Below are 21,903 nucleotides of genomic sequence, written 5' to 3' on the forward strand. Positions count from 1 at the left end.
TCAGTTCCTTTATATCAGATGATCAAAAACACGGATAATTACTTCTTCAATTATGAAATTTACTTTAATAAAACATTGCTGTTTTCAAACTGTGTCACTGACAAAAAAAAATACAAGTTTTTTCCCGTTCGGCAAAGGGAGATAACCTAAAATATATATATTAAAATATAAAAATCGGTTTCGGGGATACAAAAATAATAATTTCCGTACTATTTTACAAAAACAATATAAAAATAAAAGAGGACTCAGGTCACTAGTCTAACAAACTTTTAGACTTTCACACTGTAGAAAGGTCTTATTTTTTCTTCATTTCAGAGTTTACTGAACAACATGTAGATTCCAAATCGAAATTGACAATATCGTTCCTATATACCGATTTTTTAAACTCATTCTGAATCTAATGTTGGGAGTTAATAGGACACGAAATAAATCTTAAACAATGTACTGTAGGGACGTTGTCATTCCAAAATTAAAGAAGAAAATTTGAAGAAAAAAAACACTTTTCAATCATAGTTACGTACAATTTGCCTACCTAGTGACACAAAATCAGAGATACAAATTTCCCTCAGAAACCCCTTTCCGTTCATTTCACTGTATCACCGTTACTTGGTTAAAAAAAAACTTTTTTTTAATCAGCCTAAAGATAAAACTTTTAACAAGCTATGGTTACCCTTTGTGTATACATGCTTATCAGTTTTATAAAATCATGAGAATTTAACAGAATAAACTTAAGTTTAACATGTTTAAAGATAAAATAAAAAAAATGCCACACATTTTTTTTTTTGAATCAAGAAATTTAGGATACCAAAGACTCTTCTAATATGCTAGAATTAACTACAGAAGCCTATAGTTTAGTGGTTGTCGTCGTTTTATGACTGACGTATAAATTTATTTGTATATTTTGGGGCGTGTTTTTTTTTGTAAATTCTTTTGTTATAAATTAGGCCTTTAACTTTTCTCACTGGAATAAATTGTTTCATATCTGGGGCCTTTTATAGCTGACTATACATACGGTATGGATTTTTATCACTGTTGAAGGCCGTACGTTTGCCTTACATTTACATCATTTGAACTTTAGTGGATAGTTGTCTATGTGACAATCATACCATATCTCCTGTTTATCTCCTGTCGTTTTCTTAAATGGTTAAAATTGAGAATGGAGATGGGGAATGTGTCAAAGAGACAACATCCCGACCATAGAACAGACAACAGCAGAAGGTCACCAACAGGACTCCAATGCAGCGATAAATTCCCGCACCCGGAGGCGTCCCTCAACTGGGCCCTTAACACAATATATACACTAGTTCAGTGATAATGAACGCCATTCTAAACTCCAAATTCTAAACAAGAAACTAAAATTAAAAATAATACAAGACTAACAATGGCTAGAGATCAGGCTCCTGACTTGGGACAGGCGCATAAATGCGGCAGGGTTAAACATGTTTATGAGATCTCAACCCTCCCCCTATACCTCTAGCCAATGTAAAAAAAAGTATACAATACGCACATTAAAATTCAGTTCAAGAGAAGTCCGAGTCTGATGTCAGAAGATGTAATCAAATTCGTCATTCAATTGTTTATGTATTATACTTTGACCTCATGTTACACATTTATGTGTCTGAGCGTTATCAATAAATCTTGAATCTTGAATCAAAGAAAATAAACAAAATGACAATAATACATAAATAACAACAGACTACTAGCAGATAACTGACATGCCAGCCCCAGACTTCAATTAAACTGATTGAAAGATTATGTCTTCATCATATATATGAATATCAGGAACAATCCTTCCCGTTAGGGGTTTAGTATCATACCATCATAACAAATATGAGAAGAACATAACCGTGCCATGCCAACAACTGGTTTTTAAATAAATGTTTTTAGTTCCGATGCAAAGACCCTATTGCGTTTATGGTATACAGTCGGTTAAGTCATTTATGTAAACGAGTAAATTGCTGATACTATTTTCTTTCCTGGATTCCCAACCCAGATTAAAGGGGGGTTCAACTATATGCTCCCATTCAAAGTGCATTGATCGTCCAAAAGAAAGATGGTTCCAACCCCCGGAACCATCCCCGCCCCCTGGATCCGCCACTGAACAATGAGCAAAGCCCATACCGCACAGTCACATAAAAATCGTTCCTTTTGTCGTAAATTTTAGTGTAGACTTTACCGTGTAAAACTTAAATACCTTTAATAATCTAGGAAAAGACAGTTATCCTAACCGTTTATAATTGATGTATAACGCAAGTTCCTTTGGGTAAATTTCGACTGGCAGTATAAAGTTAAGATCAGATCAGATAACAAAAAAATATTTGATTCGGCATAAGTTAAATATACAACACAAGCTCCAAGGAGCTTTTGAGCGGATGTAAAGACATATACCTAACATAAAAACAGTCTAATATAAAAGTATATTTAGAACATTGGGTCCTACTAAAATGCACCCGGGAGCGCCCGGGTGAAGAAAAGCGCCCGGGGAAAAGAAAAAGCGCCCGGGGAAGAAAAAATTCTTGATTATTTAACGAAAAAATATCATCAATAACAGTATGTGTTGTGGAACTTATCAATTAAATGCAACTAAGCCGAGTCTTCACTGGATTTGGTCATAAACTATGATTTATAACAGCTAGTATAAATGAAACAAGTCTGCTTGAAAGGGGGCTCAATGTGTGCCTAGCCCCACAGGACGCAATTACGACTGGACACAATTACGAACGATTTCCAATGTTTGCCCTCTGAGATCATATTTGTTTATATTTATCAATAAATGATTTTATAAATAAAAACCCTATTAAAAATCCCTTGTTTTCATGATAATACAATTTATGTGCACTTGGTGAATGTTGTTGACAGTGACAAAATCATTCTGAAAATATTATAAGAACGGCAATCTGACCTGGAAGTTATATAAAAAAAAACATAAAGGTAAGTGCATATTGCCTTCTTTTGTTAATATATAGAAAGAAAAATATCTCCTGATTCTGTTCATATGCGTGATGCCTTTTATCATGCCCAAATAACCCCACACTTGACGTTTTTTAGACTCTTGTGAACCTATTTATGGCCAAAAAAAAATATGTTAATTTTATTGAAAAGTCCAGAGAACTCCGAAAGAAATGTTGACCAATATAAAAAAAAATCATAGATGAATGATAAGTACACCACCGAAATGGATAAACTTGAATTTAGTGCTCCTTTAAAGGAGGAACTTACATAAAATCAAAAAAAATCAGAAATCTTTCCTTTACACATGACCGACATTTCGTCTGCAACCACTGCTGAAGTAATTGAAGTAAAAAACAAACTTGTGCTTTTTATTTTCCTATGAAAATTTGTTTGAGATAAAGATTAATGTATGCTTTATCAATATAGACTGTTGTCATTGATTTCTTCTGCAAGATATATCAATATAGTGCTGTTCGGAATTGCGTCCATATGTGGCTCTCTTGACCCGTAAAACGAGGTCACGCAAATCTTACTAAAGTATCCCAACGTGCATATTAATTTATGTGGGATATGATGCAAAATGGAAAGCCTTCATACATCTTAAATTCTATGGTATAAAAAATTCAAGAAAAGTAGTCTACATAAAAAAAATATTAATCACAGTTCAAAAATCGTTCGTAATTGTGTCCGGTGAATACCAACAACCTGTCGATAAACTGTATTGCCGAAACGTATGTATAACTATTCCCAGAAAACAGTGAAATATAAAAAAAAAAAAAACAGACAATAAGCCTTAAAAATGGAGAATATAGACGGAAAGAAAAGCTCCGCATAAAAGAAACCTTGGGTATCCGGATTTATTTCATGTAAGACCAGAACTTGTTTCAGACTTTAACATTAAACTAGAGTTATGTCCCTTCTTTATTGCAAAAAATAAACAAAAACTTGTGACTTTTTTAAAAGCTACATGTATTTAGAATATCATACAAGCTTTGTTTGAAAATATAAAATAAGGGGAAAATAAATTTGGTTAACTATTGCTGAATATAATAGAAACTGCACTCAATTTCATAGCGAACCACAGGCATAGTTCAAGATTCAGGATGTTCTGGTTTTTAGTCTACAAATGAAATAATGAAATATGTACCTGTTTCATTATGTACAGATTCTGTCAGAAAAGAATACTCTGTTATTAATTTACAGTTGTGATATTTAGGTTTGTGTCTTGCTATCTATTCACATTATTTACTCTTTATATCATAGTGTCCTGGTGGGACCTACATCATGTACACTGCCAACTGCTAAACCCTATCATAACCTGCTTAGTAAAATAGGGGGTTAAGATGTCCTGAAAGGTTATTTTTATTTTTGCTTTGATGCCTTCCTGATGTGTCAAAGCAGAAAATAAAATTATCCTTCTATCATGTCTATACTTTAAAGAGTACAAGATATAACATGTATAAACTGATTGGACTTGCTGTGACACCTGACTTGACATATCTAAATTCTCTGATGCTGTGAGGAGAACATTGGAAAATTGGTTTCAGTTTAAAATCATGCCCATTAATACTTGATAACTCCAATTACTCCATGTACATGTACTTTAAGTTTATTAAGCATCAACTGTGACCCGAACTGATATTTTGCCTTAATTACATGTTTTTCTGTGTTATGTCGTGCTTGAAATTCACTGTACTCACAGCAGCTTACAGATGCTTTTCCAAATATGAAATTTTAAAAACAAACTTTTGAAAACAAACAAAAAGTTAAAGATGTCAGAGATAAACTGATAATACTTTTAAGTAGTCTGCTTTCATAAATTAAATATTGTATAATTAAACTCATTTAACTGTCATGACTGTTTAAAAAAAATTTTGGTTTATTTTGCAGCATTTTTCCATATTAAATCTACACAATATAAAATGTCAGATACTTTATTTGACAAACCACAGAAATTTTCTGAGCAAGATGTGCCTGAGTCTGCATTCATAAGTATTGACTCAAATGGAGAAGACAACACCAATGGTTTAAGGAGGCATAAAAGTGAAAGCTCCATTATTAGAAGGCGACAAAATCTAAGTTCTATTACATCAAGTTTGTCAGAAAAGGATGTGGAGGAAACCAAAATCTGTAATAACTATAGAGTAAGTATTTGAATAAAAGGACATATATGGTTATGATGCTTCCCTACATGTATATAAGCAACCAAATTTTTTTTTTATTGTTTTCAAGACACAATAATTTGACTTTCACGTGTCACGCTTACAAAAAATCGGCAATCCCGCGTCACGCTTAGACCCCAATGAGACCCACAACTGAGATAAATGGTTATATGTAAGGGAGAATGCAATATAGGACCCAAAATATCCAATATATATCTTAAAGTCAACATACACTTCAATTGTAAACAGTAGACATGTTAAACATACCCTTATTTCTAAAAACTTATATTTACAGTGTATGCATGTTTTTTTCATCTTACAGCAATTCAGCAAAACGCAAGATGAGATAACTCCTGTATTATTTCTGCAATAACAACCACCAAATACTTTTTATTGTAACTCTTTATATAGTTTTATTTATTGGAAATTGAACTTTTTGTAGTTATAGAACAGGTCATATTCATACATTTGAAATCATATAATATTGATATGTTCTCATCCTGAATTAACTGTTAGATGCTTAACCAGCCATCATTCAACCATTCAACTAAATTGTAGTACATTGATAATCAATTACCGATAGTAGCAATGGAACATTACCCTATCAAAGAAACATTGATTTTATACCTGCACTTATATGACTTACTATTAATTAAGTTTTATAATTTTTTGATAAAATTTTAGAAAATTAAAGCATTTTAAAACAAACAAACAAACATAACTAAAATTTAATATTAATTTTTGAGTTTCAAAAAGGCTGTCCAAAAATGGTTATCATATAAAGCATTTAAAATATGACCATTTTAAACAAATGTTTTAGTACCATGATAACCATGATAACAAGATATCTAAAAATTCTTGGTAATTTGTATTGTACATTTTAGTTTGGATTTAAGAAATGGAAGGGGCACGTTACTCAGAGGCCTTTACATAATAGATCTGAAACTGTACAGAATCTCTATGCTGATGTCAACAAGATCAAACTGGAACAAGGTCTGTATTTCAGTAACAATTTTTATGCCCCACCTACGATAGTAGAGGGGCATTATGTTTTCTGGTCTGTGCGTCCGTTCGTCCGTCCGTTCGTTCGTCCGTTCGTCCGTCTGTCCCGCTTCAGGTTAAAGTTTTTGGTCAAGGTAGTTCTTGATGAAGTTGAAGTCTAATTGACTTCAAACCTTGTACACATGTTCCCTATGATATGATCTTTCTAATTTTAATTTCAAATTAGAGATTTTACCCGAATTTCACGGTCCACTGAACATAGAAAATGATAGTGCGAGTGGGGCATTCGTGTACTGAGGACACATTCTTGTTCAATGGACTTTCCTAACAGTTATATGATATAAATGCCAAATGGCTACTTAACCATCATTTTTAATTCTAGTTGGATCATTTGTGTTGCCCCTATTTACATAAAAAAAATGTACTTGTAACTGTGAATAGAAATATGAATGTTGATTAAGTATAAATTTAATATAGATTCTGTCACTGCCTTGAGTGGATAAATACAGTATTGTATTGCACGAGATTTGGTGGTGGGATCTATTTCTCTAATAATTTTTTTTTAAATTGATATGTAAAAAGGATGTGTTCCTTTTATGTGATGTCTTCAGGCATGTATGCCTTTTTTCATGGCATCAGAATAGGAATTTAAATGAAACGTGTGTCTAGCGCAAATACAAAATTGCAATCCTGGTATCTATAATGAGTTTATTGGGAAAGAATTAAAGAATATGATATATAAACTATGTATAATATGATTTCAGCACCTAGATCTGTGGTATTTAATATACTGTATGTGATACTGTTTGGATGGTGGCAGGCTGTTATATATCTAGTTCTGGGGCTGGTCATGTATCTCACCATTGTTGGCAGACATTACGGTAAGAACCATTGGAACCTCTGAGAAATAGTGTTGAGGAAATAATTTGTACTTGTCAATCCCATTTCAGTTGTGAACAGATCATTCTTTGTAGAGTTGTTCAACCCTCTATGCACTGTTGTAGATCAAGAAACCATGCATCTTTTTCATAATTCACCAATGTGTGCATATACATACTAATTAACATATATGGCTTGTCAAAATTTATAACTTTATAACTTATAAATAAATGTGTAACTGTAGAACATGCTTCATCTTACAAAACAATCTATGTCTCCACTGGGACTCATACCCAGGACCTCTATGTTACAAGGCAGTGAGTTATAAACTGAGCTAAAGAAATACCTCCTGATCAGCTCACCCCCTTACCCCTGATTAAGTGTCTACCATATCTACTAAGGGAAGTAATCCTGTCACAAATTCAAACAGAATTACAGGAAGTTTTATATTTCTATTCTACAAAGAGATTTTTGTTGACCTTTTGGAAATTCTCAAAATACTTGCAATAAGGAAATACATGCAAATAAGGACCAAAGATAGATGAGTCATAGATGTAGGAATTATATTAATATAAAAATTTACTCATGTCAAACTGTTTGTTTTATACAGGGTTGTTTTGTTTAAAGATGTCAAGGTACTATCTTTGGCCGTTTAGGAAGTTTGTTTACATTGTAAGTACATTGTATTTAAAGCCTAGGATTCTCTCTTGTTAAATACAGCCAACTATATAAAATGTCAAACTTCTGTAAAACTTATGTTATTAAGCATTGTGGAGTGCCTTTCTTCCCTCATTGTAAAAAAATGACAAATCTTGCTGGCCTCTAGATCTCAAACCAATTTGCAAGTACTATTAAAAGGAATGCATGTATATAGTGGAAATATATTCATATTGATGATCATGTGTAGTCTTGACAGTTCCTAATAAAGGTAAATCCAGAATTTTTTTTAAGATGCTCACAATTTGTAAAGTGTTTCTTTGATTTACTGAAACAAATAATGGAGAAAACAACAATAAGAATTTTCTACCTTATATTTATTCAATTTATGCAACACAAAAAAGGAGTAATCTCTCTTGATTTTAGTACACTTAGAGACAGGTAGATAAATCTATTGACCTGTCTTTAAATGAAATAAATGTCACAAAAAATGTTAATGCGGGGATTGCCTTCTTTTTATCTACATATTTTTTTTGTAATCTAAAATATAACTTTACCTTGTATATAATATTCATTTCAAAGTAGATTTGTTTTATATTATTCATTTGATAAATCTGAAGTGTGGTGTAGGCAAGTATTCACTACATATTGGTTATTAAAATGAAATCCTCTTAATCAGAATGACTATATTTTACAGACTTCACCTAATGGATTGACATATTCACATCACACAAGTTCTTCCTCTAACAACAGTGGTAGTGAAGAGCATAAACCTTTACTAGAGAAACATACGGTCACAGAAACATGTGTCTCATTTTGGGTAAGTCATGATCCTAAAGTTCTTATTAGTTAATTGCAATAGTTTGCTCAAATTCTGAATGAAAGAAAAGAAAAAAATGTGACTGTTTCAAAATCCATGTTGCCACAAAAAATGCTGAAATATTCTTCGCTTGCTTCTTTTATACAAATAAATCATTGATTGTAATCACAGTACTACTGTGTCTCAGTTGGAAAAAAAATCATTTTTCACATTGTATACCGCAAGACTGTAAACATCTAAGTACAAAAGTAAGGTTAATGTTATAACTTCATTAAACTTTACATGTATTTTAGACTTGTAAAATTTGATAGATATGTATACCTTTGTGAAAAATGATTCAATTTTAAAAAAAGAGTAATTTAATTTATATTATAAATATTATATTTCAGTGCAAAGTTCAGAGCTATATATGGTTGATTTTATGTGTACCTATATTAGTCCTAATGCATACTGTTGGGATGGTTGTATCATGGCTCTTTGTCATATCTATGCCAATTGCTAAGGTAAATATTTTAATAAGCTGTGCATATACGTAATTGTATTATAAAATAAATATTTATAGACAACCAGCTTTCTTGAAATTATGAATTCCCATTATAAGAAAATGCAAAACTCAGAACTTTCTTTACCTGTATCATCTTATTGAATTGATAAGAAAACATAGACATTATACTACTATGAAGATGAATATATACAGGCAACTAAATGGCCTTTAAAAGATGACCTGAAATTCGCATATTATGGTCAAATCCAATATTTTGATTGGTTGAATTCTTAGTCTTGTTACAAGTACATGTATATATTGCACTGGATTTTTTTCTGACTGCAAGGCCAGATGCTGCTATTAAACTGATTCATTCTTTGAAATGGTAATAAAGAAATGAATTTCAAAAATCTGAATAGCTTAAAAAAAACTTTCAACTCTAATATGTATGTGAGCTGCCAGACCTTTAAAATTTAAAAATGAACATGTATAACTGTGTCTGTAGTCAGTATATTTCATGATATAAAGACATTCTTTTTTGTCAAATCGTAATAACCTTAAAAATGAGTTAACACAGAAATGATTTATGCTGTTACTTGAATTACACATATCACCTTGTATTCAATATACATTTTTACTTTTTCAGATGAATTTGAAAAGTTTAACAAGCCTCATATTTCTTCCTCCAGAACATATACTTATTGATGAGGTTAATGAATATAGTCAGGTAATGCTACCTCTTGTTACATGTATAAATCATACAGTGTAATAACATAAGTACTTGGTACCCTTTATCCAGCTTTATGAAAACAGGGAAATAACATAAAAAAAAGTCCAAGATAGTTCAAATATCCTACAAATGTTGTCAAACAATACCGGTAAACATATTAAAAAATACTATTGAGGGATGGTAAAATATGAATATATTGTATGTCAGCAGATTGGCAGTGGGATAATTTGTTGGGCGGTTCTAATAATACTCCCATGTTGTATGCTTACACAATTATAATACATAGACAATATTTTAACATAACTACAAGAAATTGATAACAATAAATGTATGTAGTCATATATCTGCTGGAACATATTGTGTATATATCATGTCTGTTTAACACATCCTGTCCTGAAATTCCCAGTGAGAAATAAAAAAGATATAGATTGATTACTAATTTTTAACTAATATAGAAAAGGGGGAAAAGACTAAAAAGTGAATACCTGTTATTATTTAACACTACTTTCAGAATGCTTTGCTATATCTCAGTGGACGGTCTTTAGTTTTTGAAGATGCTGTTCTTTCCAGAGAAAAAATAAAACTGACAATCCTAGGAATGAAAAGCACCTGTCAAGAAATGAATGATATTTAACAGATTTACTGCATTATATTTGTACATGAAAATACTTCATATGATGGTTTTTCTTGTCTCTTTGCAGGAGAGTAAAATAAAACAGAGTGAGATTATTTTGTTTATTCCTAAGAGTGTCAATATATACTACTACAAATACAGTATAGATGGAATGAACATAATCTTAGTCAGTATCCTTATGTACAATGATTTCAATTTGTTGTATTGGTTGTGTATAAAAGGAAAGTAAAACAAAATTATTAAGATCATTCTATTTCTTTATCTCAAAATATAATCATAACAGCAGTAAAACAACCATGTAACATGACTTCTTTATATGTTGTAAATTTACATCCAGCTTATTTTCTACATATGTATTTTTTTTTAACTTCATGCAAACATTTATTGGATTTTCCTCAACACATGCCAGATCTTCTTGTGTTTGTGATACTGTCTATAGTATTTGGATATACAGATATAGTTACTCCACCAATTGTGAGTTATCAGATTTAATGATAAGTTATAGATTTCATGTACACAATTAGATTGTTTTCCATTTTTTTTATTTTAAAACATACAAGCTACATATACATGTTTGTTTACAGTATATGTTACTAGCTACCAAATTAATGAGAGAAAGAAAAAACAGTTAACACTTTATGAATTTTGTGCATTCCGAGTGCTTTTTCAGGATAAACCTTCATCATGAAAGCATAAATGGAAAAATTTGAAAGCCAAGGATGAATAAGTACTTGAATTACTGTTTAGTTTGTAGCATGAACAATGTGAATCACAATATTTTAAAATTATCTTATTTTGTAGAAGTGTGTTCTTGGTGCATTGGCTATAGTACCACTCACTTATTACATTGGAATGTCCATAATAAGGTACAATTTAATGTTTAATTTAATTTTACATGCATTATATGATTATGATGTTCATCTATTTTGAAAGTTTCATATTATTCTATTTCAGAAAATAAAAGTAATAAAAATATTATTTAATTAAAATTTTGAAGTTGTATGCAAAATTCCTATAAAGTTTGTTCACATGACCGAAAATAACTTTACCAATAAACAGTTCATCTGCAATTCTTCAGTCATTTCAAAATATGACCATGTAGGCATATGGCAAAATTTGAGGTAATTTGCATAGCGGCCATTTTCCTTATCATGACAGCAGCCGTTACAATAGGATTATATACCGGTAAGCCCCTTAAATAAAAAAGCAAATATGCTATCACCTATGTCCAATGAACAATTTGTTCGTATATAGGTGATTTGTTCATGTTTTTGGGCTTCTGTCCTTGTACAAATGGACATTGTCCACTCTGAAATCTTTCGGCCTTTTTAATTTAAAAGTCTGAAGCATAACCATAGTATAATTGCTTTATAAGATCATACAAAATGACGGAAAATCGTAGAAATCTAAGATTTATAACAGAAAAACATATGCAAAAAGATATTGTTCATGATTTGTTCGCATATAGGGAAACACCTTGTAGGTTGAATTTTAAAGTTAAATAACTTTTAAATTTCCTGCTTTCTTAAGTTTTTGGCCAACATCTTTTTAAAACATGATGATTTCAACCTTCCCATTTAGTAAAAAGTCAAATTTTAAGCTTTTTCCCTAAGAATTACAGAGCATTTTTGTAAATATTTGCCATAGGAAGTTTTTAAAGATACATTAGTTTTAGAAACTCAAACATGATGGAAAAGGGCTGGATTATTCGCAAATCTAAAACAAATTATATTTTCAATCGCTAAGGGAAGTAATTTGATTAAAAGGGACAAAGTCATGTTGTGCGAATCATTTGAATAAGGTACCTTTGATTTTGCCATATGGTGTAAAGTAGTATACATTTTATGCAATCTGCAAAAGATTGCAAAAGTGTATCTTAAAAAAGTTGCATGGATAATAAATTATATATTTAATATATATTTTCAGTATATCAGCCCAGACGTCAGTTGCAGTGGGTGCTGTTGTAAATGCTACCTTTGGTTCTATTGTTGAGCTCATCATATTTGTGGTAGCTCTTAACAAAGGAAAACAAGCAGGGACCCAGTTATGTTTTAATGAAATTGTCAAAGCTTCTTTAACAGGTAAAGAGCAATTCAAACTTAAATATTAGTGTATTTCTATGTTAATTAGAAAGGAGGAGCTATTATAAGGCCCCTAAAATTGCAAATTGTTCAACCTTTCATGATAATGGTATTGTCATTGATAAATGAACCTCATTGTTTAACTCTGGAAATGCAAGTCCAGAAAGTTCACTTGTGATGTAACCATGACAATAATTATGTACATGATCTCAAATGGCCATTTAAAGGAGAAAATGATTATGACAAAATCTCTAGGAAAGTGCAGAAATTCTTATCAAGTGCAATAATGTTATTTCCTATGTTTTATTATGTTTTTTTCTGCCCTTTTAAGGAAGTTCCCTGCTCAGTTTCAAAATTAATAGCTTTCCATAACACTATTATATATTGATAAGGGATTAATTGAGGTATCAGAAAAGCAAAAAAAATATAGGGGTCAATGTGCTTGTTTTTGAGATATTACCCTTAGGAATTTCGGTGGGGAAATGTTTTCTCTTGATTTTTCATAGCTTTATCATTGACCATTCAAATACTATTAAAAAATAAATAAGATTTTATAATGAATTTTACAAATGGATTATAATTATACATGTAAAAGATTTATAAAAAGGAAAAATAGGGGTTCATGGGCAAATTTTTTCAAGGCATTCAAATGGATAAAACCAGAGGATTTTGAAAATACGACAAAAATTCCAAAATATGACAAGCAAACATCCTTGATCTTCCCGTTTCAGTTTTTTTGGTTCTATTTTAGGTACAATAATTGGTTGTACTCTTCTTGTTCCTGTAAGTATAAAGTTTATCATCAAAACAATAAAAAAAATGTACAATTAACCAAGTTGGTGTTGTCAAGTAATTATTACATTGGTTGCAATAAAAACCTGTAATTTCAAATGTAGAATAAATCCAATAATTTCACTCTCAATTTATGTTGACAAGACTTTGACAATGAAGTCTCAAATTATTATTTAAAGCAATTACTCCAAGTGCTTTACTATTACAGACTAGGGGAATAGCTCTGGTTGCATGGATGGAGGCGATTATATACGGACACATAAAAACACATCAGCTTCCATTTCTACATTTTAATCAGACAAAGATGAGGTCACAAACAAAAATACAAATTACTGACAAAAGGGGAACAACTCTCTCTTACACACAGAAACATAATCTGACCATACATACTGATATATAACATCCAGCCAACATAACAAAAAATTACTAAATTTTTACAATTGTCAATATGTTTATGTGTTAAAAAAATACAATTTTTAATCATTTTTAAAATTGAAAGTTAACATGAATAATCTCTCGACTCTCTAGTAATCATTTTAAAACAAACTTATCAACACTGCAAAACCGAAAGTCTGGCATCTTTGACTCCTCCCTCGGATAACTTATGCACACATTACTTTCACACGTAACATAGATCAAAACTAACATGAAAATCATCTAGATTCATAAAATCATTTTACATGATTTCCAAAGCATCAGTAAATGCTACAGGTGAAAAACACAGGCTCTTGAGAGCCTCTAGTTTAAATGATATGAAAATGATTAGAAAAGATATACTTACTTTCATAACTAATTAATTTCAAGAACTCATCAATGAAATAAAATAATAACGCTTTAGGGAAATTAAATGCAGATAAATATTCAGCTGGTGACTGAACAACACTGATAACATTATAACCAGATAGAGACAGAATTTAATGAACTTTAACAGAAGATCTCTATATTTTTTTTATCTCACATTTTAACAGTTTCTTTACTATTTATTGATTATTTTTCAGGGTATTTGTATGGTTGTTGGTGGTCTGAAGTATACCGCACAGAGTTTTAATCCAAAGTCAGCTAGTGTTTCATGTCTGTTAATGTTTGTATGTGTTGGAGGTAGGTATAAATTATGTTAAATATCTAAAAGCTTTTATAAAGGGTACACTATTTATCATATAAATTATTTCTTTATTTTCCATGCTTTAAGTCACACTTTTGATGTTTAAAATGATAACGATAAAACCATATACTGTGTATTCATTATTATTAGTAGGATACCAATTTTCATGGATTTCTTGGGTAAAGATGAACTACGAATTAAAATGTTCAACAAGGTACAAATTTGCTATAGGTTGGTATACTGATTTTGTCAGAACCGTGAAACTACAATTTTGTTTAATCCATGAAAATGAAAGAATCCGTAGTACATGTACATTAATTTTTATTCTTTCTAGGAATATTTGCACCAACAATATTTTCTCAGGTGTTGGGCAACATGAATTGTGAGAAATGTGAAAATATGTATAGTTCAAATGATACATTGATGAATTCAACATATGGTTTAAACTGTGAACAGTGTACCAATTCCATTGTAAGTAAACTAATTACATTAAGTATTGACTCTCTTGTTTCAAACTTTAACTATCTTTATTGTTACCTGTTAAGCTCCATATTGATTGAAAGTGTTTTAGTCATAATTAAATTTCTAATTTTAGATATTTTGAATTTTTAGAAAGAGTCTTTGATGTCTCTTTTGTATCCAACTGCCTCAGTGGTGTTAAAAAAAGACACATTGAGAGGTCATCAGAATTGTGTTTAACAATTTACTTTTTGATATTTCTTTATGATCAATCTCATTATATTTAAAATGAAAAAATAGGAAATGGATCAAATTTCTAACTACTCAGGCAATAAGAAAATCAAATTTGTTGCCATAGATGCAACATCATTCAACATAAAACTTTTTATGCCCTTGCTATAATATAAGCAATGGGGCCAATAAACATCCATCCGCCTATTTTCACTACAAACTTTACTGTAAATTCAGAAATTAATGGGAAGATTTTATTATTGCGTAAAATGCGAGAGAGTAATAATCGCAATTATTTAACCTCGAATTTTGAAGTTTTTATATGATTAAAAAGGATTTTTATCAATATTGCAAAAATTAAAATCGCATTTTAGTCTAAAAATTGCAATAACAAAAGCACAAAATAATTTCTGAATTAACATTAACTTTGGGATGCCTCATGCAAATATTATGAAACTCATTCACAATGCTACGAATTAAAAGTAACAGACAGAATGTTGGACAGTGAGCCACTTACCATTCTAGATTTATGTCCCTTCACAAAATGGAAAATCACAAAATTTTTTGTTTCCACACTCTACCTGAGTGTTACTCATTTCAGTTGTATGATACAAAATACATAATAATGAGAACCAAAACATGCAGAGTTTGAATTATGGAAGTGAGTCACTTATGGTTCTAGACCCGTTTATAACTTGTTTGTTTGATCACTCTATTTTAAGTTTTATGAATTTCATTCAAATTTTTTTTTAAATTTAGAATGGAAATGGGGAATGTGCCAAAGAGACAACAACCCAACCATAGAGCAGACAACAGCAGAAGGTCAATGCTCAAATCCAAAACAGAGTTTGAATTTGTGCAGTGAGTCACTAATCATTCTAGAAGTATGCCCCTTTATAACTTGAAAAAAATTCAAAGCCATGAGAGGGAGCATTCCTAACCTAAGACACTCAATTTAGACACATTCTCCTTTTATTTTGTTGTTACAATCATATTTCTGAGGGCCTTGGTGTCCGAGTGGTCTAAGTAGTTACTACTCTAATCACTAGCCAGTCAACACTAAGGTTGTGTGTTTGAAGTCCGCTCCTGTGGGTGCACTACTCCAATCTTAACTGACTAGGATTGTCTCCGGGCACTCAGGCTTCCTCCACCAATAATAACTGGCCAACACAAAATAGCCTGAATTTGGTGTTTAAAAGTGGCGTTTAAACACCAAAAAATAAAAATAAAATGATATTTCTGATTTTAGTTTTAATACATTTTAGTTTGGAGTAGATAGAGAAACAACATTATATAACAGACACATAAAACCTTTGGTGTATGCCATCTGTCTGATGTTACCTGTAGCTTATATCATAGGACTAATATTCACACTGAAGACCCATACTTCACATCTGACTGTAGATTTCACAGCAGAACAGCTTAAGAGAGATAATGTTAATCATCAGGGTATGGTTATTTGAATAATATATACTGGATTCAGAAATTATTTTGATGTTTTTATTATTGCGAAAAATGGGACAGGGTTTTAATAATCGCAATAATTTAAACTCGTATTTTGAAAAAAAAGATTCATGATTAAACAAGATTTTTCTCAAAATCACAAAGATTGAATCGCTTTTTAGTCCAAAATAACAAAAATTGCAATCATAAATGAACCCAATAATTTCGGAATTTACAATACTTAGATTTTTCTCGTGATGTACAAATACAATCTACAAAACAAAATTTAATATATGCCTTGATATTGCTGTTGATGCAACCTTATGTATTGTAAGAAGAGGAGCATATAGTATATGTCAAATAGAAAAAAACTCAACAACAACAACAAAACAGAAAAAGATGTCATTTATGTTTGGAATGGGATAAAAGATTGTCAGGGAAGTAAGAAATTGTATCATTGAGAACGGGCACGAATAACAACTTCAAAGCGTACAAAGTAGGTAATTATAGGGACTTCTTTACTTTATTGATATAATGAAAATAATGAGGAAAGGAATTAAAAGTGAGGATTATTTAGTTTCTGAGGTGTAGTTTTATATTTCAGGTCATAGCCATGGTTCTCCACAATGGGGTATAGTTAAAAGTATGGTTATATTATTGTCAGCGGCCACTTTAATTGGAGTGTGTGCAGATATTGTCACAGAAAACATACAGAATTTTCTTAACTCTACACAACTGTCTACGGTAACAAATATGACATATATAAAATCTTTCTCAACAAACTTACTGAAAAGAGAAATTATTCTCCACAATTACTATCTGGATTATTTCCTGTCTGTACTTGCTTGAACCAATTCACATGAAACTTTGGTGAATTGTTTATATCTCATGTATCTATTGACTTGAGCTCCCTTTTGTTTTTTATAAATTTAAAATTTCTGATTTTGGGTTTTTTTTCTTTAAAAAAAGGGGGATTATCAAGTTTATTATGCTGATGTCAGACATTCCTTGAAGGGGGTATATTAATATATAGGCCTCATATCATCACGATCTTGTCAGGGCTGTATAGACAGTCAATGTTTTTAAAAACTCCCATTATCATCATCAAAAAGGCAAAAATGCAATCTGTAAATTCAATTTTCTATAATATTAAGCATTTAAAACTTATTTTTCAATGCAAAAAAAAATATTAAGCAATTTATACACAGATTTTACATAGGGTAATAAAAAAATATATAAATAGAAAGAGATGTTGGGTATATGGCATGAAATATACTGAATGGTAATCAACCAACAATAAATCTATGTTGGGTATGCATCAAAGAGATTGCCAATGACACAAAAAAGGAAATGAATTTAACATAGACTATCAAAGATCTGTCATACACACCAATCTCATATTAAGACACACATTATCTTTCCTGAAAAAATGGATAACATTAAAACAACAAGGCCCTACATTTGTATTTATTATTATTCTTTTAGTTGACCACTTAAGGAGTTATTGCCCTTTATAGTAAATTTTAAACAATTTTTTAAAATTTTGTAAATTTTTTGTATAATTTTACAAAATAATTTCCTCTGAAACTACTGGGCCAAGTTCATTATAGACAGAGATATTTGTGAGCAGCAAGAATGTTCAGTAAAGTAAGATCTACAAACACATCACCATCACCAAAACACAATTTTGTCATGAATTTAGGTCTGTTCTTAGTCTAATATGCACATAGACCAAGGTAAGCGACACAGGCTCTAAAATAGTTCTTTAATTTGTGAGACTGTTTCCTGATAATATATATTATTATTATTCATATTTCAGTATTTTGTGAGTGTGACATTTTTATCTCTGATTCCTGCCCTGCCTGAGATAGTCAATGGTATACAGTTTGCATTACAGAATAATATCAATTTAGGGTAGGTTTTCAATCAGGGCTATTCCAGAATTAAATGCAGGGAGAGGGTCCACCAATAATATAGAACTTTATGTTATTCATTTAGAAATATCAGGAAAATGCAACCATCCATAATAAATGCATTAAACTGCCTCCCTTCCACCCTAACTCTTAAGTTCTAACACCACAATGAATTTTGGTTTTTATTGATTTGGCCAATCTTTTCACTATCTATAGTACTATGGATTCAAAGATCGCAAAATGCTGTGGTTGTAGTGAAACATTGGTACTTATTAATCTAAATGATCATCTCAAAACTTTTAAATACTCCATAAAAAAAACAAGGAAAAGTTATTTAATTGTGTTCACTGTACGTATGGCCTTCAACAGTGAGCAAAACCAATACTGCATAGCAAGCTAAAAAAGGCCTCAAAATGACAAATGTAAACAATTCAGACCAGAAAACATTAGACCTGATTTATGTTTTAAATAATGAAAAAAAAAACAAATATAAATAATATATACATGTAAATTTTCATTTTACTGACAATTTGTGTCAGATTGTAGATTGCATTATCATTGGAAGTCAAAAATGAATATAAGGATAATCAGCTATTTGCACTAAGTCCTGTCTTCCAATTGTTTTAGTTTATTTAAGAGGAAATGTAAAACATCTATATTCTAAAGAAAGTACAGAATAAATACCAAAGTCACATGTAATATAAAAGACATTCCTAAGAAAACTCAATTGAAAACTTCCTAAAATCTGTGTCTGTATGTTACTTAGAGTGAAGCTGATATTGACATTCTATGATGTGTGTTTTAAAATTCATGCCATCAATATTTTTACAGGATAGAAATAGGAACAAGTGTAGCTATACAAGTTTGTACTATAGAAGTTCCTTTGCTCGTTCTTGTAGATATTATATATGTAAGTATGTTAACTTTGTATTGTGGATATTATAACAGACATTTTTATTTTAAACAAGTGTGTAGTATAGAAATTACATTACTGGTAATCAGAGATCTTGCTGTTAATTGAATGGGTTCATGACGCTCTTTAGTTTTCTATGATGGTTTTTGACATGGCATTGTTTGTCATCAACCTATGAATTTTATTATCCCTTTCATTTTTACTACCTCTCTTTTATACTAGTCAACTAATTCTCAAAGAGTATGTGTTTTTTGTTAGTATGAAATGTGGGGTAATCAGTGATTACTAATCACATAAATTATATGCAATTTTATTTTGATAAATGTCATGCATTGATATTAAAAACATTGGTTTACAAACTATTAAATTATCATAGAATTGTCAGGGAAAAGATTGAAAGGTGTACTGAAATTTGGAGGTCTCTAAACTGTAGCCCTTGAGTTGGAGGAACTAAAAATCCTCTATTTTACTTCTAAGGTCATGTGACCTTGTGTCTATCTAATCGTTCCAAAGGGCATTTATGATTTCAGACGACATATGGTGAATATTGTGTCCAGTCTGAGTAAAACAAACTTGAAAAAAATCCTTAAAAATGTGTTGAGCACTTTTAAAAAAAAACCTGTTACAGGGTTATTATGAGAACAAATATGTTGGACATGTCACAAGGTCATTGTTAGTGAAATGTACATCTTTTTCAGCCATTTGAATTGTACATGGTATTTAACCAAGTCCACTTATGGGCAGTATTCTTTGCTGTGATTGTGATCAACTATACATTCCAAGATGGTAAAAGTGATTACTTTCAAGGTATGTTTTTTTTATATATCAGAGGTCTGGATGAGGTTCAAAGAATACAGAAAAATGGACTCAAAAAATAAACATTACGGAATTTAGGGCAAAAGAAATGATAAAAAAGAGAATAATATGGTGCTAACATATAAAGAATAGAAATAACTGGACATAAAATGTATAAAGAATATAAAATATTGGGCAAAATGTATAAAGAATATAAAATATTGGGCAAAATGTATAAAGAATATAAAATATTGGGCAAAATGTATATAGAATAGAGAAAAATTTAAATTGATTTATACTCATTCAGGTCAGCAGAAGTGCTATAAAACCATAACATAAAAGTATATGGAAATAAGGAAAAGTCTTGTTTTATTTCTACCTTTATTTTTATCTAGAATCAATGGATTGAGGAGAATATAATTCAGTGGATACTTGATCGCAGTTTATTACAAATTCTGCATACTAGTCAATGAGAAATTTTTATATTTAAATTAAATGCCCACCTATACTACAAAATCTACAGATGACATCAGTCATCAACACCCTATTCATCAGAAAAAGATGCACAAAGACATAAACAAGGACAAACATCAAATGATCCAAATTGCCTGACTTTACAGACTCAATTTGATGGGGTTGACTGAATTTTAAGCTTACCATATTTCCAAGGAATATATTGGCTCTGCTATTCATTTCTCAGAATGTTATGACTGAAAGATGACCTGCACATTTAGCTACTATAAGGAAAAATAACTCTTCATAAATTTCATGCGTCCTAAGCACTTTTCTCGATTTACCTTTGTTCAAGAATACTAAAACAAATCATTTTAAAGCCAGAGACAAAATACAAACTAACAGTTCACCAACAGTGGTATTGCTCCAGTGCTAGTTATAGGAAATGATAAATAACCTAATAAATAATACTTTTTGTGTTTTTCAGGCACTATGCTGCTCTTCGTTTACCTGATATTATTGTGTATGTACTTTTTTATGCCAAGTCCTGGTACCTGTATTCAAAGATAGTGCTAAAGACCTCATTATTCAAAGATTAAAGAAGATAATTGACCTTGTGAGGCAAGGTCATTAATCACACCCATCAGATCAACGAAGACAATTCCTAATCAATCATACTGTGTCTTGCATTGTTTCTGGTATTGGAACATGTATGTGCTAAGTTTGCTTGAAAGAACTATTATGATGCTTTTATGAACATGAGTTATTTGTCAATATTTTAAGATAGTTCATGAATATTCAAAAAAAGAATGGGTGATGATTACCATGAATACAATAATGGTGGATTATTCTAGGATTACCATGGCTAAATTTTAATTGTTTTGGATTCAAACAATATTGGCCACCATAGTTTTCAAATGATAATGTTGATATTAAACAAATATGCCTGCCAGTTTCAAAATAGAAAATTAAATTATTGTGGCATAACCATTCAAATGTTTCTTCCCCTGATCTATATCTGTGTGACTATTACTTGTAGGTGAATCTCTTAATCTCTGTAAATTTTACTGCACTTTCTTGGCTGTTTTGGCCGATCACCTGTTTTTCCTTTAACATGTACAGTTATGATTGTATAAAGTAAAATCACAAAAGTACTGAACTCCAACTCCAAGGAAAATTCAAAAAAGGAAAGTCCCCAATTAAATAGCAAAATCAAAAGTTCAAACACATCAAACGAATGGATAACAACTGTCATATTCCTGACTTGGTACAGGCATTTTCTAATGTAGAAAATGGTGAATTAAACCTGGTAGTATATGTCTTGAAGATTTACTATTGCAGTTTCAGGAAATGCTGCATGAAAAATGCAATTTTTATTTTTTTATGAACCCATTTTAACAG

General features: G+C 30.7%; 1 protein-coding gene across 1 annotated transcript; it reads left to right on the forward strand.

The window, feature by feature from the left end:
* Positions 1–4,847: 4,847 nt before the first annotated feature.
* Positions 4,848–21,627, forward strand: LOC143085304 (uncharacterized). Its single transcript, XM_076261568.1, has 20 exons — positions 4,848–5,096; positions 5,999–6,107; positions 6,881–6,997; positions 7,606–7,667; positions 8,350–8,472; positions 8,862–8,975; positions 9,603–9,683; positions 10,388–10,490; positions 10,730–10,794; positions 11,122–11,186; positions 12,247–12,401; positions 13,153–13,184; positions 14,192–14,291; positions 14,630–14,766; positions 16,251–16,434; positions 17,033–17,172; positions 18,248–18,342; positions 19,173–19,251; positions 19,953–20,061; positions 20,990–21,627. Exons 1-20 carry the CDS (start codon positions 4,875–4,877, stop codon positions 21,070–21,072), a joined length of 2,175 nt encoding a protein of 724 aa, XP_076117683.1. The 5' UTR covers positions 4,848–4,874; the 3' UTR covers positions 21,073–21,627.
* The last annotated feature ends 276 nt before the right edge of the window (positions 21,628–21,903 follow it).

The sequence above is a fragment of the Mytilus galloprovincialis genome, chromosome 8 (genome assembly GCF_965363235.1).
Source record: "Mytilus galloprovincialis chromosome 8, xbMytGall1.hap1.1, whole genome shotgun sequence".
Taxonomy (NCBI): domain Eukaryota; kingdom Metazoa; phylum Mollusca; class Bivalvia; order Mytilida; family Mytilidae; genus Mytilus; species Mytilus galloprovincialis.